The 20,098-nt window shown below is 32.9% G+C and overlaps 1 protein-coding gene across 1 annotated transcript in view; it reads left to right on the forward strand.

The window, feature by feature from the left end:
• PTEN (phosphatase and tensin homolog) overlaps positions 1 to 19,299 on the forward strand; it is an 85,961-nt gene extending 66,662 nt beyond the window's left edge. The window contains exons 7-10 of the mRNA XM_028512714.2: positions 1,986 to 2,127; positions 7,044 to 7,207; positions 10,363 to 10,587; positions 13,576 to 19,299. Of these exons, the coding sequence (XP_028368515.1) occupies positions 1,986 to 2,127; positions 7,044 to 7,207; positions 10,363 to 10,587; positions 13,576 to 13,761 (717 nt within the window). The 3' untranslated portion in view covers positions 13,762 to 19,299. The remainder of the gene's footprint in view (positions 1 to 1,985; positions 2,128 to 7,043; positions 7,208 to 10,362; positions 10,588 to 13,575) is intronic.
• The last annotated feature ends 799 nt before the right edge of the window (positions 19,300 to 20,098 follow it).

The following is a 20,098-nucleotide window of genomic DNA, read 5'->3' on the forward strand; positions in this document are numbered from 1 at the left end:
ACTTCACCTCCCAGTAGAAATATGTAAATCCCAGTCCTTGATTACAGTTTAATAGAATTAGAGATTTTTTTAAAGTTAAATCCAACTAAATCAATCACTTAAAAATTTAAAACCACTTAAAATAATTTTTAGTCAATGAGGAAATACAAATTCATATTAGAGATTACTATAACAAGTAGGAAAGAAGAAATAAATATGAAAATATAAATGTGTGAGTTAGTAAACAAACCAAGTAAACCCTTTCAAATAATAAATCTAAACTTATTGTATGAAAATGCCAATAAAATCAATATACTTTTTATTAAAAATACAAAGGACAACCGTAAGAATTTTGAATTTAAAAATAATTCCAAACATTTTCCTTCATATTATCAATGTTGTGGCATATTCTTAGAATACCAAAAGGATGAAGACTTTGTATTTTTGTCCACTTCTATTAAATCCATTTATATAGTGTCATGGAATGTTTTAATATTCAGTGTTCATCAAAGTGTGTTTTCGATGTGGTGCCATTTCTCAAGGGAAGTGGGGATATTTTGTACCAGAGCCATGCAGAATAAAAAGTGTACCATGGGAAAAAAAAAAAAATATATATATATATATAAAGGAAAGTTAAAGGAAAAAGTAAAGAGGAAGAAAACAAAAATTAGGTTGAGAAAGGAGATATTACTACAGTGTGAAGGTGAAATTAAAATTCATATTAAAGCCCATGTGAATGAATTTGAAATTTTCAGTGGAAAACAGGCAATTTTCAATAAAAACATTAATCATAAATCCTTCATGATGAAATAAAAAAAGTCTAAACAGATCAGTGAAAGTGTGCAGGAGCCTTCAAGTACTTGGTCTGAATTGCATTTCAGGTGTCTGCTATCTAACCTGGAAGCTTCAAATAATTACTTGGTCAAGGTGTTAGAAAATATATAAAACGTCCCAGTTGTGTAGTCCTTAATCTGATAGATTAGCATATTACAAAGGCCAGAAAGTACAATATGGGGACATTAAATACTTTAGTTTGGCCAAAAGTAAGAGTACATGCAAGAGGGTGGTGAGAGGTAGGTATTCTTACTGAATAGTTTCCTCTTACTGTTACCACTTTCTGCACAGCTGTACTTAAAACACAGCTAAAGGCTACAGTAGTATTAATGACAATATGGTAAATTTTTTTTAAGTCACATTGTGTAATAGGTAAGGAAACTACATAAAAATCTAATATCTCAATTTATTCAGCATCATTAATGAATGCATTGCTGCACACATAAGATATTTTTTCTTTAGATAAATCAAGATCACCTTTTAAATAACACAAATTATATATTTTTTATCATTTGTAATACTTAAATTTTCTAAAACAATGCGTATTTTCTGGTTCAACAAAGAGAGTGTAGATCAGGAACATCTCTGATTATTGTACACATTTGTGTTGGTTACACACTCCTGTTTTTTTCTGGGGCTTTAAGGCCAGTATCACTTTTTGCTGCTGCTATTTTTGCCTTCTAAAGGCTGTCTACCTTCATCTAGTTTGTTGATTCTAATACACTTTTGCGTGGAAATTAAGTAACCAAGTTGGTGAGGAATTTTGTGTTTAATAAGAGTCCATAGATTGTTGTGGGGAGCCCTGTGTATAAAGAGCGCAGCTTGTAGGCAGAGGCTCTGACAGTTATTTTGGATATGTAGTGGCCTTCACTTGTTGGGCTCATGGGTCAGAGCATTGTTTGACCATTGAATAAATGGGGGTGTTGTGATGTTACAGTAATTGTCCTTTAAGGGAGAAAAGGTATTCTGATATATTCTTTTGTATGGATGTTGCCCTGATTTACTCTATTATTGAGCAGGATTTAAATATTAATCAGGTCAGATTTCTAATATATATATATATATATATGTTCTTCAGTGGGTACAACCCAGTTACCACAACAATTTTTAAATGAAATCACTATAATGGAACTTTTCTTTTGAATTCGGCTTTTTTCTTTTTCTGTCCACAGGGAGTAACTATTCCCAGTCAGAGGCGCTATGTGTATTATTATAGCTACCTGTTAAAGAATCACCTGGATTATAGACCAGTGGCACTGTTATTTCACAAGATGATGTTTGAAACTATTCCAATGTTCAGTGGTGGAACTTGCAGTAAGTGCTTTAGATTTTCATTCTTCCATGTATTGAAACAGTTTTCTTAATATATATAGAAGTTAATATAAAAATCTAGAAAGAAATTTACCATACTGAAAATTTTTGCAGTAGTGTATATATTTTTAAGTACTCATTAATTTGCTCAGTTGTTTAGTGCCTTGGGCTAAGGAAGCCAAGAGCAAGGTGTTTTAATGTCTTTGAAGCCGAATTATATTTATGAAAGAAGTATTCTGAGAGGCAACTACCACATGCAGCCTAAATTCTGATTAGATGGTTAAAAAATCTGTCCCATCACATCAGCATGAGAGTCCAAGTAGGATTCATAGTTTCCTGGGGTTGAGCAGGGACCGATTTCTTTATATCTTAGGGAAGACTAGATATTGATAGTAATGGTGACAGGGACAATAAAGAGGAAAAGAAAAAGTGACAAGACATGAAAACAAACTAAAGTATATTGACTGAGTAGGGTTGAGTCAGATTGTATGGAATATTAGAGAAAACCTGGATTTAGATTCTAGTATTTAGAATGCATTTTATAGTTTCTAGGTAAGATACTACCACATTATTTCTTTTAATACTTCTAATTTCAGTGATGTTTTGCAGTTCATTAGTGGTTTTAGATTTTAGTTTTAAGTTTTGCTTGTTGAAAATATTTATGTAATTTTAAATAATTTCTATCCCAAAATTAATTCATATCTAGAAAATTAATTTCTTGATGTTATTTATTTTTGTCATTAGGTGTGATCAGATATTTTCTGTATTCTTAGAGCAAGACAACTCTGTCAAAGACTACAGTTTTGGTAATATAGCACGTTAAGGTTTTTAAGGGACCCCTCTTGTGCTTTTGTCATCTCAGTACAATTTAAAAAACTGCTGATTGCAAAGCACTAAACTGTCAGGTGATTGATATAGGAGCTTCAGATAGAGGAGAAGGAAAAAGGAAGAAAAAAAATCTCATGATTTTCCTATAGTATAAATATCAGTATAAGAGCCAACAGAAAGGAATAAACTATTAGAGAAATAATAAGGGAAAGAGAACATTCAGTTCAGCAATCTTACCTTGTGTATATTTTCACATTGCCCTTAAAAATCTCATCAGTTCTGTTCTGCTTGCCTATGTTCAAATATTGTTTTGTATTGTTTTATTTTTTGTTTTGGTCTCAGTATTACATTTATACTGACTACTGAAATCTTTTCATCTTTATTAATTTTGTATGCATTCTGATTTAATACTATGTAGTAAAGTTGTATATAAATAATATATAGTTAAATAGGAGGTCGTATGTATAAATTACAAAGGGCATATTGAATAAAAGAAAATGTTTCGGAGGGCTTGTCAGATAGTTTGGTGAAGGAAGTCCAGCTCTTCATTGAACACTGGGGAAAGTGTACAGTTCAGATTGGCATTAAAACTGAAGGAAGTACTACAGGCAATAGGAAATAGCTTGAATTGAAGCACAGCAGAAGGAAAGGAGCTGGACAAGAAATGTAGAGGCAGAAAATAAAATAGGAACAGAATGTGTGACTGATTGTTAGAGGACCTTGAATGGGGATGTTGAACTTGGTATGATAAATGCTACAGTGTCAGTGATAATACTGGAGGCTTAAACTATGTTTTAAGTACACTTGTATAGAAAGTGATGATAGCAAGAGAGGAAAAAATGGTGGAAAGGAAACCAGTTATGTGACTTGCTATAAACCAGATGTGCTTTACTAGGGAAATCCAATGAAATTAATTGTTTTTTTAATCCTTAACCCGAGGATATGTTTTTACTGACTTTAGAGAGAGAGGAAGGGAAAGAGACATTGATGTGAGAGGAAACATCAATGGGTTGCCTCCTGTCCATGTCCTGACCAGGGATCGAACCTGCAACCTTTTGATGCATTGGGATGATGCTCCAACCAACTGAGCCACTCTGGCAAGGCAGATTAGTTTTTCTTTTGCCATTTATATTTAAAGATTTTGTCAGAGTTTTGATGCTGGTCAGGTGAATAATTATTCCCTTTAGAAGATAGAAGAAAGAAGTGAATCTGAGACTTGGAGACATGGATGCTGATATGGTTTTAAACATGTTTTAATTCAGGTGAAGGTGAGCTGTTTACAAGAAGATAGATAGTCAGTGAGTACTTGAAAGAATTGGTTTGAATCTTTACATGAGAGTTGTCAGATGTTTTGGGAAGCAGCAGGAAAGTTGAGCATTTCATGTAAAGGTGGCGTGGGGCTCTAGAGGATGGGAACAGTCAGGGAAATGCTGAGGACTGGCTGGAACAAGGGGAGTTACAACAATTTGTTTTCAGGAAGAATAAGAGGAATCAGTGAAGAAAACAAAACTTGTGGTGAAAGTAAAGTGTCTTCTGCAAAATTGTCAGGGATTAACAACTTTTTAAAAATTTTATTTTTGTCTTAATATTTCTAAATAAAGGAAAACTTACTATATTCTGTGTATCTTAAATAGTTAAAATGTTAATGAAAGATCATCACTGTTTTTTCTCGCAATACGATTCTCACTCTGCATATATCTGAGAAAATTTAATTCTGATGTTTTTTACTAGGTACCAGTCTAGAACAGTCATACAAAGGATATATCAGAATTGTGTCTTAGAAGTCAACAGAACCATACTAATGTTGGACTTGTATTTAAAATGTGAAATTCATATTATAAAGAAAATTAGTTTCTTTAGTGCTTTGAGGAAATATTTTCCACTTTTATTATCATGTTTTAGCTTAGTTTTTGAGAGAATTTCTTTTTAAAAATATATTTTATTGATTATGCTATTACAGTTGTCTCATTTTTTTCCCTCCTCTTTATTCTCCACCCTGCACCTCCCTTCCCACTAGCATCCCCCTGCTTAAATGGCCATGGGTCGGGCATATAAGTTCTTTAGCTTCTCCATTTCCTATATTATTCTTAACTTCCCCTTGTCTATTTCGTACCTATCCTTTATGCTTCTTATTCCCTGTACCTTTTCGCTCATTCTTCCCCCCACCTGCTCCCTGCTGATAACCCTTCATGTGATCTCTATTTCTGTGACTCTGTTCCCCTTCTAGTTAAAGGAGTTCATCATCACCAAGCCCTGATTATATGAAATGTTAAAGGGACTTGTCTAAGAAAAAGATGATCAAAAATATGAACAGTAAAATAACAAACTGAAAATTAACAACTGAACCTAAAAAACAAACAAACAAACAAACAAAGCAAACAACTAGATGAGGGGATTTCTAAGTAACACATTTTAGATGCAGTATGACTTAAATAGTTAATTTGCTTTTTAAAGTTTTGAAATCAGGATTATCAGATTTTGAATTAGTGGAGTTTGAACTAATATTGAATTAATAAGGTTACAAGGCATTTTCATTATGGTTGCTTTTTATTCACAGCTTTGAGATCTTACCTGTTTGTTTCTTCAAGCTAGACTTCCCAGTAAAATTTATCGTGTAAAATGGCTTATTGTACTTTGAATTGTTAGTCAAGGAAGTGAAAATTATTGACTATTAGTGTAATATTTCTCCTTTTTAGGGAGCCTTTTTCTCATGATAAATATCTTACAAATACGCATATATCCGAGGAAATTGAATCCACAGTCCAAATTAGAATAATCCCATATGCTTTCATCAATCCTGTTTATTATATGATTGCCTATATTGCTTTGGATACTGTATAGATGAGCTAGTAGATATTTATTAAACTGGAACATTCATTTAGCCGGGATAAGGTTTTTACCTTGTTTTTAGTTGTTGGGCACATTGATAAAGAATGTGATACTTTTTCCTTTCATCTTTAAGGGTAATGCCTTTTGGTGCTGAGAATTTGATGTCTCTGTGTATATATACATACATATATTTCTCATGCACTGTATGCAAGCTTGCCTTTATTTCTTGATTGTCTTGCCATGTTTCCTTCCAAACCCATTCCTAGCCCTCCTAAGGTTAATCACTTTCTTTTTAATGAGCTTGTTTTTGAACTCAGTATACTACAAATGAATCATATACTTTGTCAAATTACTTAGATAATTTAAAGTTTTTATAAAATCCTAGGATTTTAATATTCATATCTTTAATTTCCATCATTAATGTCATTAGGTATATTTATGAGATATAAAAATGTAAAACATGATTCTTCACTTTTAACACCTTACTACCTTTTAGTTGTACTGCTAGTACATAAGCATGATACATTTTGAGAGGCCATATTTTATCAGTTTTTTTTAAAACAGATGTAGGCCAAAGCCAAAATAATTGTTACTGAATATGATATGTGTTTTGGAGGGAGGGGATGCCCTAAAATTTATACTTGATGTCTGTTATAGTTCTTTGCAGACATTTCAAATCTCTTTCTCCTTGTTTCTCATCATGGTGGTTTTATATACCTTTAAAAATAAAATGTGAACTATAGGTAAAATGAATGATGTTTAATATTTTCATAAATACTGAGATTATGGAATTTAGTATAGACTTTTTATAGATTATACTTTGTGGATTTTGTTACATGGTAGAGACTTTAAAATAACTTTTAAAAGCTACCTTTTATATAGTTCATGGGTGCCAGGAAATTATTTTAGCATTTTTAATGCTTAAAATAATTTATATTAGATTTTTAACATCATTTTAATATTAAGGTTTTTATGTTACTATAGTGCTAGAAATCTAGTGTTTGGATTTAAAATTTATGAAATAAATTGACTTTCATACCAATAATAGAACCTTATGTTGAAGGTTGAGATTAGGGAAAATCTTGTATTGATTATATTTTTTACCTAATTTATTTTCATTGATTTGTTTTAGATCAGGGTTATAAAAGCCACATTGCTATTTTTGTATGATTGCTAATATTAATCATTAAGATAGTTTTTGACAGTTTGATCGTTAAAGGCATTTTCTGTAAAATGATACTTACGTGTATTTAACCGTGCAGATCCTCATTTTGTGGTCTGCCAGCTAAAGGTGAAGATATATTCCTCCAATTCAGGACCCACACGGCGGGAGGACAAGTTTATGTACTTTGAGTTCCCTCAGCCATTGCCTGTGTGTGGTGACATCAAAGTAGAGTTCTTCCACAAACAGAACAAGCTAAAAAAGGTTTGTACTTTACTTTTCTTGGGGAAAATATTCAAAATAACCGTATCTTAAATAGTAACCTTAGATCTTTTGCCTAAACTATTTGCTTAGGCAGAAGTCAGCCTGTAGCCCTGACTGGTGTGGCTCACTTGGTTAGGTGTTCTCCTGCAAAGCAAAGGGACACCAGTTCGATTCCCAGTCAGGGCATATGCCTGGGTTGCAGTTCGGTCCCACATATGGGAAGTAACCCAGTCGATGATTCACATCAATGTTTCTCTCCCTGTCATTCTCCCTCCCTTCCCCTGTGTCTAAAAATAAATAAAATCTTACCAAAAAAGGAATCTGTAAGAGATAAAAGGTATATTTTATTTTATGACTGATATCTAATGAATTATAACTTGTTTTCTATTAGGTTTGCATATGCATTGCTTATTATGGTATTGATTAGCCATTATAATAAATAATCCTGTTAGAAGTAAAAGGCCATGTTTTCTTTTAAAAGTCGTAATTAGAGATTAATTTTCTTTAATTTGGGTTATGTAAAGAAATTTTGTAAAAACATTTAAAAATGTATACATACTCCATGAAATGAGTTATAATTTTCTTAGACCTGAGAAGTTAGCATACCTATGGTTATGAGTTTCAAGAAGGTGTGTGTGTGTATGTATGTGAATGATCTGTTTCATGGTCTTGTGTAATGACACAAACCACTTTCCCCAGGTTATGTTTCTTACAGTTAGATCGTTCTATCTTCTACAGATTTACTGAATATTTTGATTTTTAGCTAGGAGAGAAATAGGTATGAAGAGGAAGTAATAAGGAATGAAAAATGAGGCATTATTTAAATATACAGTTTTAGAAAATTGAGGTTTGCATCTTATTGAGCTATATTTAGAAAACGTGAGGGCTTATTTTAAAACAATCTTGTTTTAAAATAGTATAAGTGAATATTGAAAATGAAGATAAGGCACAAAATTTTTAAGTGGTAATGAACAAAAATTCTAGCTTTGTATATTATTAATGCTTCATTAGACATGCTAGATAACATATAGCCAATGTTTAGATGTTCTTAGAAATAGGATTGACTTAGTTTTCGTGATTTTTAGCTTTTTTTTTTTGAAAGAAAATAGAGGCAGTTGTATTTACTACTAAAATTTTAAACTCTACTTTGACTTACTAGAATAAATATAATTTCCTTTACTTAGAATCCAACTAGTTAGAAAAATCAAAAAATGCTAAACTGATTCTTTTCACCAGAAACTCATTTCTTGCTTGTTCTGTATAAATATATCTCAGTAACTTTGAATAATTATTTTTTAATAATCCAAGGTGTGTTAGCAAATGTTCTAAAATTAAGGTAGTATTTTTTCTTATGTTCATTGTAAGATAAGTACACTTAAAATTTTATATTTTGGTTTTGGAAGCAGGCACTTAAATCACCATTTTCCATTTCTTACTATTTCAGTTATTACCACCTATGTGTTACATTAACACATGTAAAATTGAAGATTCCATGTTTATAATTGTATCTTGTATTCTTTCACATACATTTCTATTTTATGTGATTTACCTTTCCTGTTATAAATGTTTGCACTGATTTAAACAAAAACAGATTTAATATAATCGATGTATATATATGGAATCCACATTTCTGAAAACTTAAATATTACCAGCTTATTTTCTTCTGGCTCTAAGTAAAATTATGTGTGTACTTAACTAAATTCAGGGACTTTGCTAAAATAATTAAAATTAACAAATATTTTTAAAAAGACATAAGATTGCTTTGCTAGGTACTGTTAGAAGATACAAAGACCTTTAAGATATGATACTTAAGGGCGTAACATCTTCCTGGGGGGAAAATAACTTGAAGATAAATTAGAAAAAATATTTAAATGCTATCAGATAAGGTATCATAGGCCGTGCATCATTAATTGTCAGATGATCCATGCAGACCAAATTCCAGTAATTAAGAGAGAGAGCATTTGAGAAAGGTTTGAAGTGATGAACTTCTGATGTTATTTTTGACCAAGAGGACCTCATGTTATTAGTAAGAGGTGGTTCCTTAAAAATAGGCATTTTAGAGATCATCTAGTACCCTCAGCCAGGGAATGGACCAGGGCACTGCTGCAGGACGCCATGCCTTTCTTTGATATACAGAAAAGGCTCAGCATCGACTTAGACCACTGGGTGACAACCCAGAGTGCTGAGCAGCCTCACGAAATTCCATCTTTGTGCCATGCTTTTGAAAGAGAAGGATTAGAATGTGCACATAGAATTGTTGGTATCTGTGCAAAGAAAGAGTGCAACATAGAATATGATGATTTCATAGAATATCTGATTCAGCAGAAGAAGAGAAACAACTAAGTACCATCATGAGGCTGTGGGATAAGCTAATAAAGGAGAGGAAGTACATGCCTCCACCCTGTCACTTGGGTAAAGAGGATCCTAGCCCCTGAGGAGAACAGCTGCCCATGGCTGGAGGCTGATTTTTGTGTTTGTTCTTCTCTACTAGAAAGTTTATGTACTGACAACGTCTTTGTAAAAGTATCTCAAAATAAAAGATTGCTCCATTAAAAGACAAAACAAAATGTGTTTTATAACATAAAAAAGTCAGAAGTACTTAACCTCTTTCCCCCCACTCCACGTTTATGAATTTTTTCAAACATTCATTGTCATTTAAGAAACTAGAGCCACTTAATGTTTGTATTGTAGCAGTAAAAATGTATCTGCCTTGCTTCTTTGGGAGGTTGTACTGGCATTTCAAGAACTTTTGTTTAAATAAATTTTGTAAAAGATAACTTACTGAATCAAAGAGAATGTTAAATCAGTTTCTGAATTTTTAAATACATACGTATAAGCTCAAAATATTTATAAAGCTAATACTAGACTAGAAAGGAAATACTTTATTTAAGGTTTTAGAGTAAAAGTAAGTTACCTTAGAACTTGTGGGACTACATTATCAGTTTAAAATTTGAGTAAAAGAAAAATCATATACAAATTAGATGCAACAAATAACCCACAGGTTGCTAAGTATTAATCTTAGTGTTGACCTTTATTCAAAATATCAAATGACTAATGGCTTATTTTGATGACTTCTCATGGCAAAGACTGAAAATGAATATAGGTAACATTTTCTTTTTAAAAATATTTAAAAATGACATGTTTTTCTTTTTTAGGACAAAATGTTTCATTTTTGGGTAAATACATTCTTCATACCAGGACCAGAGGAAACCTCAGAAAAAGTAGAAAATGGAAGTCTATGTGATCAAGAAATTGATAATATTTGCAGTATAGAGCGGGCAGATAATGACAAAGAATATCTAGTACTCACCTTAACAAAAAATGATCTCGACAAAGCAAATAAAGACAAGGCCAACCGATACTTTTCTCCAAATTTTAAGGTCAGTTAAAAATCATTTTGAGTTGATGGGTGGCTGTGTGTGTGTGTGTGTGTGTGTGTGTGTTTCATTCTTGGTGTATAACTAGTGAAGAATTTATTTGACCAATTTTTAATTTAAATATTATTTAGAAGTAATATTTATGTAGAAGCAGTCTGAAATCCAGGATGTGTAAAAAGTCATGAGTGCTGCACTTCCCTTACTTTATTGTTTGGTGAAATTCGGGGCAGACATTGGGAAGGGGAGTTAAGTAAGTGGGATATGAAGGAGAAACGGGGGAAGAAAGGTAGGGGAGAACTCGGAATCAATTTGCAAATGGTTTGTATGGAATGTTCTCACTGGTTTTATTCTTGTACCCTTCCAATTTACTTTTAGTGCCCTCAGAGTGATCTTAAAAATAATAGACTTGGTTATGTCGCTCTTGTTTACACTTTTTGAAGATACTGTGGTCTTTGTCTACCTCCTACATCAACTCGAGACACATTCTTACCTTGTTCCCTGAGATTCACCCAAAACTGGTTTCTCTTCATTTCTTCACAATGCTAAGCTCTTCTTCTGCTTTTGGTCTTTCCAATTCTTTTCTTTCTCCCTGTACCTCTCCACTGTCAGCCTTTCCCCCACCCTTCGCATGAATACCTTTCTCATATTGTAGTCTTAGCTTCAATTTCATATGGCCCGAAAGTTTATACTCTTTATCCTTTCCTATTTTTGCCTTTCTAAAACTGTTTCCTCTTATTATGGAATTGTTTGGTTTGCTTTAATTTCAGCTATATGTGATGTGGTGTGCGCACACGCGCGCGTGTGTGTGTGTGTTTCTGTTTCTCTGTGTAGGTAAGGATTCTCTAGGCTCCTAAATGGAGGTTTGCCATTTTTCTCTTTCCCTTTCCCACTTTGGACTCTACTTCTTCCCCTTACTGTCACCATACCTTCCTCCTTTCTCTTTTTAAAAATTCTCTTAACTTTTTTTGCTTCGTTCCATTTTTACAATTAACAAAACTAACCATAGCTTTATAAGAATATTGCTAGTAATATAAAAAGGAAAGGGGGGACTACATGTTTTAAATGAAAATAGATCCAATATTAGTTATCTTTAGATCTTTATTTCTTTTAAATGTTTAGGAGTGCCTTTTAGAATCCACAGGTTTCCGTTTTCTTTCTTTTCTTGAATTCTACATTTTCCTCAATCACTAGCTTTTAAAGTAGGACTTCCTCCAGTTTTATTATTTTGTTTTAATACTATAAGAGATCTTATATTTATGATTATGCATAAAATTATCTTAATTATCAGTAAACAAATATATCACATAACGGTAAGTGCTATGGAAAAAATGGGCTAGAGAATGATGTTGGTGTGTTTTTTAGCTGAATGGTTAGAGAAGCCCCCCCCCCCAAGTAGGTGACATTTAATTAGAGGCTTACATGAATCAAGTGAGCCATCCGAGAAAAGAGGGAAATGCAGGTACAGAAGCCCTGACACAGGAGTGAGCTTGGTGTATTTGAGGATGGATTGATAAGAAATAATTTTCACTAAATCACACTAGTCCATGTGTTGAAGACATTAGAGTATTTTTAGCACAGGAAAAATGAAATGTGTCTTCTTTAAAAGTTCACTCTGTCCACTTATTTAATGTATAGACTGGAGAGAAAAGTAGGGAGTGGAGATAAGAATAGAAGTTGAGAGATTAGTAAAAGGCTGTTGCAGTGCTTTAGTTCAGATGAGAAATGGTGGTTGTTTGGACTAGAGTAGTGGCAGCAAGGGGTAATGAGAGGCTGTCAGATTAGGCCTATAATTGATTCCTCAGTGACATGGGTTTGAACTGTGTGGATCCACTTATATTTGGATCTTTTTCAGTAAATATACATTTGGCTGTCCATGTCCCTGAGTTTTGCATCCACAGATTCAACCAACAGAGGACCACTGTATACATTATTGTATACATTATTCTGTGTTATTTTGTATAAGGTACTTGAGCATCCACAAATTTTGCTGTCCAGGAGCCAGTTCCTCATGGGTAGTGGGAGACAGCTGTAGTTAAGTTTTTGAGGAGTCAGAAGTTGTACATGGATTTTCTATTGCACAGGGGTTGGTGCTCCTAACCCTTGCATTGTTCCAGGATGAACTGTTCATAGTATTTTGAAGGTAGAACTAAAAGGATTACTGGTGGAGTGAATGTTGGGTGTAAAAGAAGAAGAACTGATAAGGACTCTTGGATGATGTGGGGGAGAGGCTGTAGATATAATGGAAGGAGCAAGGGATTCTAAGTCAAATCTAATTTAAATCCCACATCCACTGTCTACTAGATACGTAGTCTTCAGCAGATTACCTAACCTTTCTGAGTTTAGCATCCTTTCCTTTAAAATGGAACTGCCTGCCTTGTAGAGCCATTTTGACAATTATTTTAGCTTAAGTGTGTAAGGGCCCTTAGTTATCTGTTTAGACCACTGTATAATATTAACATTCTTCTCCTTCCTTCAGGTTTTAGGGCTATTGGGATCCTAAACAACATTGTCAATCAATATTTTATATAGTATAATATTGGTATTTGTTTAATATTGTTTGTATCAAAAAATACATTGAGCTTCAGATAGGTAGTTAGTGAAACATTCTTTTGGAACTCAACTATTAGTAAATTGAATTTTGTGATTGAAAATCTGTTATGTGAGCTATTGATGAACTTCAGTCTCAGTGTATTTCTTTTGTATATTTAGTTAATGCTTGCACTTAACGCTTATTAAAACATATTTAATAAATAAAATCTTTATAAAATATATGTATATATTAACATCCCAGTTTATCTTTTCACCATATACCAAGAAAGACAATGCAGGAAATTTTAAGAGGGTCATTTAGAAGGCAGCTCTGCCTTTTAAAAATCATGTTTGTCATGGTACTTAAAAATGAATCTGCTAAAAATATATATTTATACTAGGTAATTTAAGATTAGTCAGATTTAAGGATTTTCCATTTAAACTTTCTCTTTTTTTCTCTAGGTGAAGCTGTACTTCACAAAAACAGTAGAGGAGCCATCAAATCCAGAGGCTAGCAGTTCAACTTCTGTAACACCAGATGTTAGTGACAATGAACCTGATCATTATAGGTATTCTGACACCACTGACTCTGATCCAGAGAATGAACCTTTTGATGAAGATCAGCATACACAAATTACAAAAGTCTGAATTTTTTTTTATCAAGAGGGATAAAACACCATGAAAACAAACTTGAATAAACTGAAAATGGACCTTTTTTTTTAATGGCAATAGGACATTGTGTCAGATTACCAGTTATAGGAACAATTCTCTTTTCCTGACCAATCTTGTTTTACCCTATACATCCACAGGGTTTTGACACTTGTTGTCCAGTTGAAAAAAGGTTGTGTAGCTGTGTCATGTATATACCTTTTTGTGTCAAAAAGACATTTAAAATTCAATTAGGATAAATAAAGATGGCACTTTCCCATTTTATTCCAGTTTTATAAAAAGTGGAGACAGACTGATGCGTATACGTAGGAATTTCTCATTTTGTGTTCTGTCACCAACTGAAGTGGCTAAAGAGCTTTGTGATGATATTCAGGTTCACATCCTACCCCTTTGCACTTGTGGCAACAGATAAGTTTGCAGTTGGCTGGAGGAGTTTCTAAAGGGTTGTGCTACATTCTAATGCATGTATTTGGGTTAGGGGAATGGAAGGAATGCTCAGAAAGGAATATATTTTGTGCTGGACTCTGAACCATCTACCATCTTCAGCTATTTACATGCACCTTTCTTTAGCATGCTACAGTTATTAATCTGGATATTTGAGTAATTGGCCGCTGTCACTGCTTGTTGTTTGTGCATTTTATTTTATTTTTCTTTAAGCATATTGGTGCTAGAAAAGGCAGCTAGAGGGAGTGAATGTGTATTGGGGTAGAGGAATGAACCTTTCACAACATCTTGAGAATCCACAAATGAAGGGATATAAAAATAATGTGGTTGTAGTAGAAACACAGCAACAATGACTTAACCATATAAATGTGGAGGCTATCAACAAAGAATGGGCTTGAAACATTATAAAAATTGACAATGATTTATTAAATATGTTTTCTCAATTGTAATGACTGCTCCATCTCCTGTGTAATCAAGGCCAGTGCTAAAAGTCAGATGCTATTATTACCTACATCAGTCAACAACTTAACACATATTATATTAGTTTTCAATCATATACCTGCTGTGGATGCTTCATGTGCTGCCTGCAAGCTTCTTTTTTCTCATTAAGTATAAACTATTTTGTAATGCTGCACAGGAAATTTCAATTTGAGAGTCTACAGTTTTAAGCAGATTTTTTTCCTTTGAGGATTTACGATGCACTTACTCAATCCAATAGCTGTCAGCCGTTCCACCCTTTTGACCATACACATTCTATTACAATGAGTTTTGCAGTTTTGCACATATTTTAAATGTCATTAACTGTTAGGGAATTTTACTTGAATACTGAATACATATAATGTTTATATTTAAAAGGACATTATTTGTGTTAAAAAGGAAATTAGAGTTGCAGTAAAATTTCAGCACTGCACAAGTAATAAGGCATTTACTTTTTCAGTAGAAATTGTCCCACATAATGCTTTTAACGATTTGCTATTGAAAGAATAGATTTTTTTTTATGTGCAGTGTTGAATTATTTCTTCATAGTGCTAGAGTTAGGACTAGGGCTTTGTTTTCACTTCTTAAATATCATATATTTGATATGCCCTGACTGCATACGGTTTTAAGCAGAGTACAACTACTATTGTAAAGCTAATGTGAAGATATTATTAAAAGAATTTTCCCCCAGAAATTTGGTGTCTTTCAAATTATACCTTGATTTTGAAACATTTGACTATCCAGGCAATTTATTTCTTAATGGTGTAAAATCTCATTTTCAATAACTTATTGGTGCTGAAATTGTTCACTAGCTGTGGTCTGACCTAGTTAATTTACAAATACAGATTGCATAGGACCTATTACAGCAGCATTTATAGAGTTTGATGGTAAGTAGATTAGGCAAAACTTCATCTAAAATATTCTTAGTAAATAACGTTGACATGTTTTCCATACCTAGTCAGTTTCATTCAACAAATAAAATTTTTAAATTTTTAACAAAGCTCTTAGGATTTACACATTTATATTTAAACATTGATATATAGAAAATTGATTGACTTCTCATAAGTTAAATTGGTAAGATCAGAGACAATTATTCCTAAGGCCTCACCATTGAAATTTATATGCCATCTTGTCTTTCAGAAAAGCTGAAAATTGTTGACTAAGTTGAAAATCAACCATTGATGTTTTGAAGATAGTTGTTAATACTGTTATTTGTTACAGTTTTGGGCACAGTATATTAAAACATAACTTGTATTGTTCCAATATGTAACATGGAAGGCCAGGTCATAAATAATGACATTATAATGGGCTTTTGCACTGTTATTATTTTTCCTTTGGAATGTGAAGGTCTGAATGAGGGTTTTGATTTTGAATGTTTCGATGTTTTTGAGAAGCCTTGCTTACATTTTATGGTGTAGTCATTGGAAATGGAAAAATGGCATTTTATATATATTATATATAAATATATATTATACATATTACTCTCCTTTATTTCAGTTACCATCCCCATAGAATTTGACAAGAATTGCTATGACTGAAAGTTTTTGAGTCCTTATTAAAACTTTATTTATGACAGTATTCATAATTAGCCTGAAATGCATTCTGTAGGTAATCTCTGAGTTTCTGGAATGTTTTCATAGACATTTTGGATGTGCAGCCGCTTACATGTCTGAAGTTACTTGAAGGCATCACTTTTAAGAAAGCTTACAATTGGGCCATGTACCATCACAAGTCCTCTGTAGCTCCTCTTGAACATTTTTTGCCATAATTATTAAAGGTAGTTGAATAAATAGCATCACCATTTTTGCTGTGGCACAGGTTATAAACTTAAGTGGAGTTTACTGGCAGCATCAAATGTTTCAGCTTTAAAAAATAAAAGGGTACAAGTTAAATGTTTAGTTCTAGAAAATTTGTGCAATATGTTAATAACGATGGCTGTGGTTGCCACAAAGTGCCTCGTTTACCTTTAAATACTGTTAATGTGTCATGCATGCAGGTGGAAGGGGTGGAACTGTGCACTAAAGTGGGGGCTTTAACTGCGGTATTTGGCAAAGTTGCCTTCTACCCTGCCAGTCAAAAGTTCAATCAGTTTTCATATAGAATATATATACTAAGAAATTTCAGTCTGTTAAACAGCCTTACTCTGATTCAGCCTCTTCAGATACTCTTGTGCTGTGCAGCAGTGGCTCTGTGTGTAAATGCTATGCACTGAGGATACACAAAAAAAAAAACATGTGTACAGGATAATGCCTCATACCAATCAGATGTCCATTTGTTATTGTGTTGTTAACAACCCTTTATCTCTTAGTGTTATAAACTCCACTTAAAACTGATTAAAGTCTCATTCTTGTCATTGTGTGGGTGTTTTATTAAATCAGAGTATAATTTAAAATGGCTTAAATTTGTTGAAACTTTAAATAATGGACAGCCAAATGTAATTAATAAGTTTTCTGTACGTTTTTTCCCTGCTGTCCTTCACAGTCTGCAGTAATTAAAACATGGGCTTTGTCAGCTTGGGAGTAGAGTGTCAGTCTACTCATGTTTGAGAAAGGCACTTTTTAGGGCTTTAGTCAACGCTTAAATTGTTTTGAGCACATTATATAACATTCTAATCTTGAAAAACCAAGATTCTTGAAAAATTGTGCTTTTGGGGCGAGGGGGAACTAAGCCAGAGGTCTGCAGATAACTGCCCAGAACAGATTTGATATTTCAGGTTTCAGTTTGTTGCTTTTTCATTCTTTATTGGTTCTGGTCTGCCATCAACCTATGGAAAGCTTTCATCTACTCATTGTGACTAGTGCCGTTTAAAAATTGATATTCCAGAAGAATTTAAAGAACTTGGTATACTTGAATTATATCTTGTATTTTAATATTCTTAAAAGCTTAAAGACTAAGGCATATTCTTTCACCAAAGCATAGTAAGGTAATAAGTGAAAGTGTGGCTGTACAAATGTTTTGAAAATAAAGCAGACCATTTATGTAACAGTGGAATTTAATGTTATTTCAAGTTTACATTTTTTTCATGTGACTTTTTAAAAGTAAATGAACAATGTATAATAACCTAAAGAAGTATGAAAAATATGTGGATACACACTTCTTAAATATGGTCAAAGACTATACTATAGTTAAAAATGATTTATAGGATCATGGTGATTTCTGAAAAATAGGAGGTTACTGGCAATTTTGTCTTTATTCATGCTCTTACTACACTGTAATCTGAGCTAGCTTAGTTAAGTGAATGCCATCACCATTTCCATTGAGAATTTAAAAATCACCAGTGTTTAACATGCAGGCTTCCAAAGGCTTCCAAAAAATCAAGACCCTTAAATCTAGTTGATTTGCTGCTAACATGAAACATGTTGTGTCCTTTTATTGTTGCCAGACAATTAACTACACATCTAAAACTTAAATAACTTAAGTAACGTTTTGATTAGGAGTGCTGTTACTAGTACAGAGAGAATTGCTTATGAATGGGAATAATAATAAATACTCCATCTGAACTGGTAATAAGTACAGTATCTAAAAAGTAGCAAAAAAGATAAAAAAGAAAATATTTTGAAACTTTTAAAGAGGAAATGTTAGAGACTGACTTTCCTATAATTCTATAGCTATAGGAAGCCTATTGATTGATTTCCTTGTTGGTTGTTTTCAATTTTAGAGAAAATGTATTCTTTTATGGCCATGATGTTGCTATATTTCCATCTTTCAAGAGATCTTACAACTATGTCAGAATGTAGTAGATGCTCTGAAAAATTCATATTGGTTAGTAGCTTTAAAAGTTTGTTATGTGAAAACAGGAAAGGACAACATTTTATTGATGGTAAAACCTTTGATTCTTAAAGGTTGTTATTTCAAGAAGACTTTTCCATAACAACAACAAAATAATCACTCATAATCCCACCACCTGGAGATATAGCCATTATTAATGCTTTAGTGACTATACAATCATTTTTTCTGTATATTCATGTATATTTTCTTTAAAAATGAAATCTGTACTCTGCATACTTAGAACCTTTCAGCTTAGTATTTCTGTCACGGATTTGTAGAGTGTTCACTAACATCAGGAAATGGACAGTGGCTTCAGTCTTTCTAATGCTTCAGGTGCAGGTTATATGCAATTGTTGAGAGCCCTTCCCAGTAAAGTAGGTTAATCATGAGTGTTTAAATACGGTTGGCATCAGGATGATATATGTCTAAGTAAATAAAAGTCACATTTACTTAGCATACACAAGATTGACATTGTAGATATTTCTCTTCAAACACCATTTTAAATACTTGCATTTTGGAATTATATGTCAAATAGATCAACAAGAATGTGTGAAACACTATTAGTTATCTTCATCACCTTTCTATTTCTCTTACAGGTGGGAAAAGGATGAGATTTTCAGTTTTGGGGATTCCCAAGTAGTTGTTTAATTTAGAGTGGTTATGTTAACACCTTAAAAAGAAAGCAGATCTGGTTTATCACTTCGTTGTCTTTAAATCTGTGTGCTCATGTGATTTCTGTCACATCAAAAACAATATTTCATAAATGTTTCACCTTTGGCTCTAGAATTTACCTTGTTTAGTACAATGGTGGGCTTATCCCAGAACATAGAACTCTTCACAGTTATTTGAGAATTTAGCTGGAGGGCAGTACTTAACTTACAAACCAATGTATTGATATTTTAAGGACATTTTAACACACATGAGTGAAGTCAACTGCCATCTTTAAGCATTACCACATTTTAAAATAAAGCTGCACATTTTTTAATGAAGTGTTTAACAAGGATATATATTTTTCTTTTTTTTTTAAATTAAAAGTAATTTATATCTCCTTTATTGCATGTGGATTTTCATTTGTCCTTAAAACGGTCAGAGATTTGTTTGTGTGGAATGGAGCGAGGCTTGCGGTCATGGCGCCAGTGTTTCACTTGGTGAAGTCTGTTTACTGTAGTGAAATTCTTAAAATGTTTAGTTGTGGCTTTCTGTAGCATATCATTTATTGACTTTAATTTACGTGCGCATTGAGGATTTTCTGCCTACTCTATACAGTTGTCCAAATGATATCCCATGTTTACAAATCACCTTTCAGTGTCCTCCCTCCATCCCTCTTTTCTTTCCTTCCTTCCCTATTTAAATTGTCCTAATGCCCTAGTGGGCTGTGTGTGTGTATGTGTGTGTGTGTGTCAGAGGATGTGCACACTGGACTCCAGTTTTAGAAATTAAAATAACTTGATTCAGGCAAAACAGTTCTCACTGAAAGTTCATGGTTCGTTGTAATGAAAATGTTAATCCTGGATGACCTTTGTCATACTTTAATGAATCTTGCATATTAATGGGTTTGTTAGTAGTGTCTTGATGTGTACATAATGAGTTATTTTCAGAGTTATGCATTTAACCAAAGTTGGTGTAT

Source organism: Phyllostomus discolor, chromosome 5, assembly GCF_004126475.2.
Source record: "Phyllostomus discolor isolate MPI-MPIP mPhyDis1 chromosome 5, mPhyDis1.pri.v3, whole genome shotgun sequence".
Classification (NCBI taxonomy): Eukaryota; Metazoa; Chordata; class Mammalia; order Chiroptera; family Phyllostomidae; genus Phyllostomus; species Phyllostomus discolor.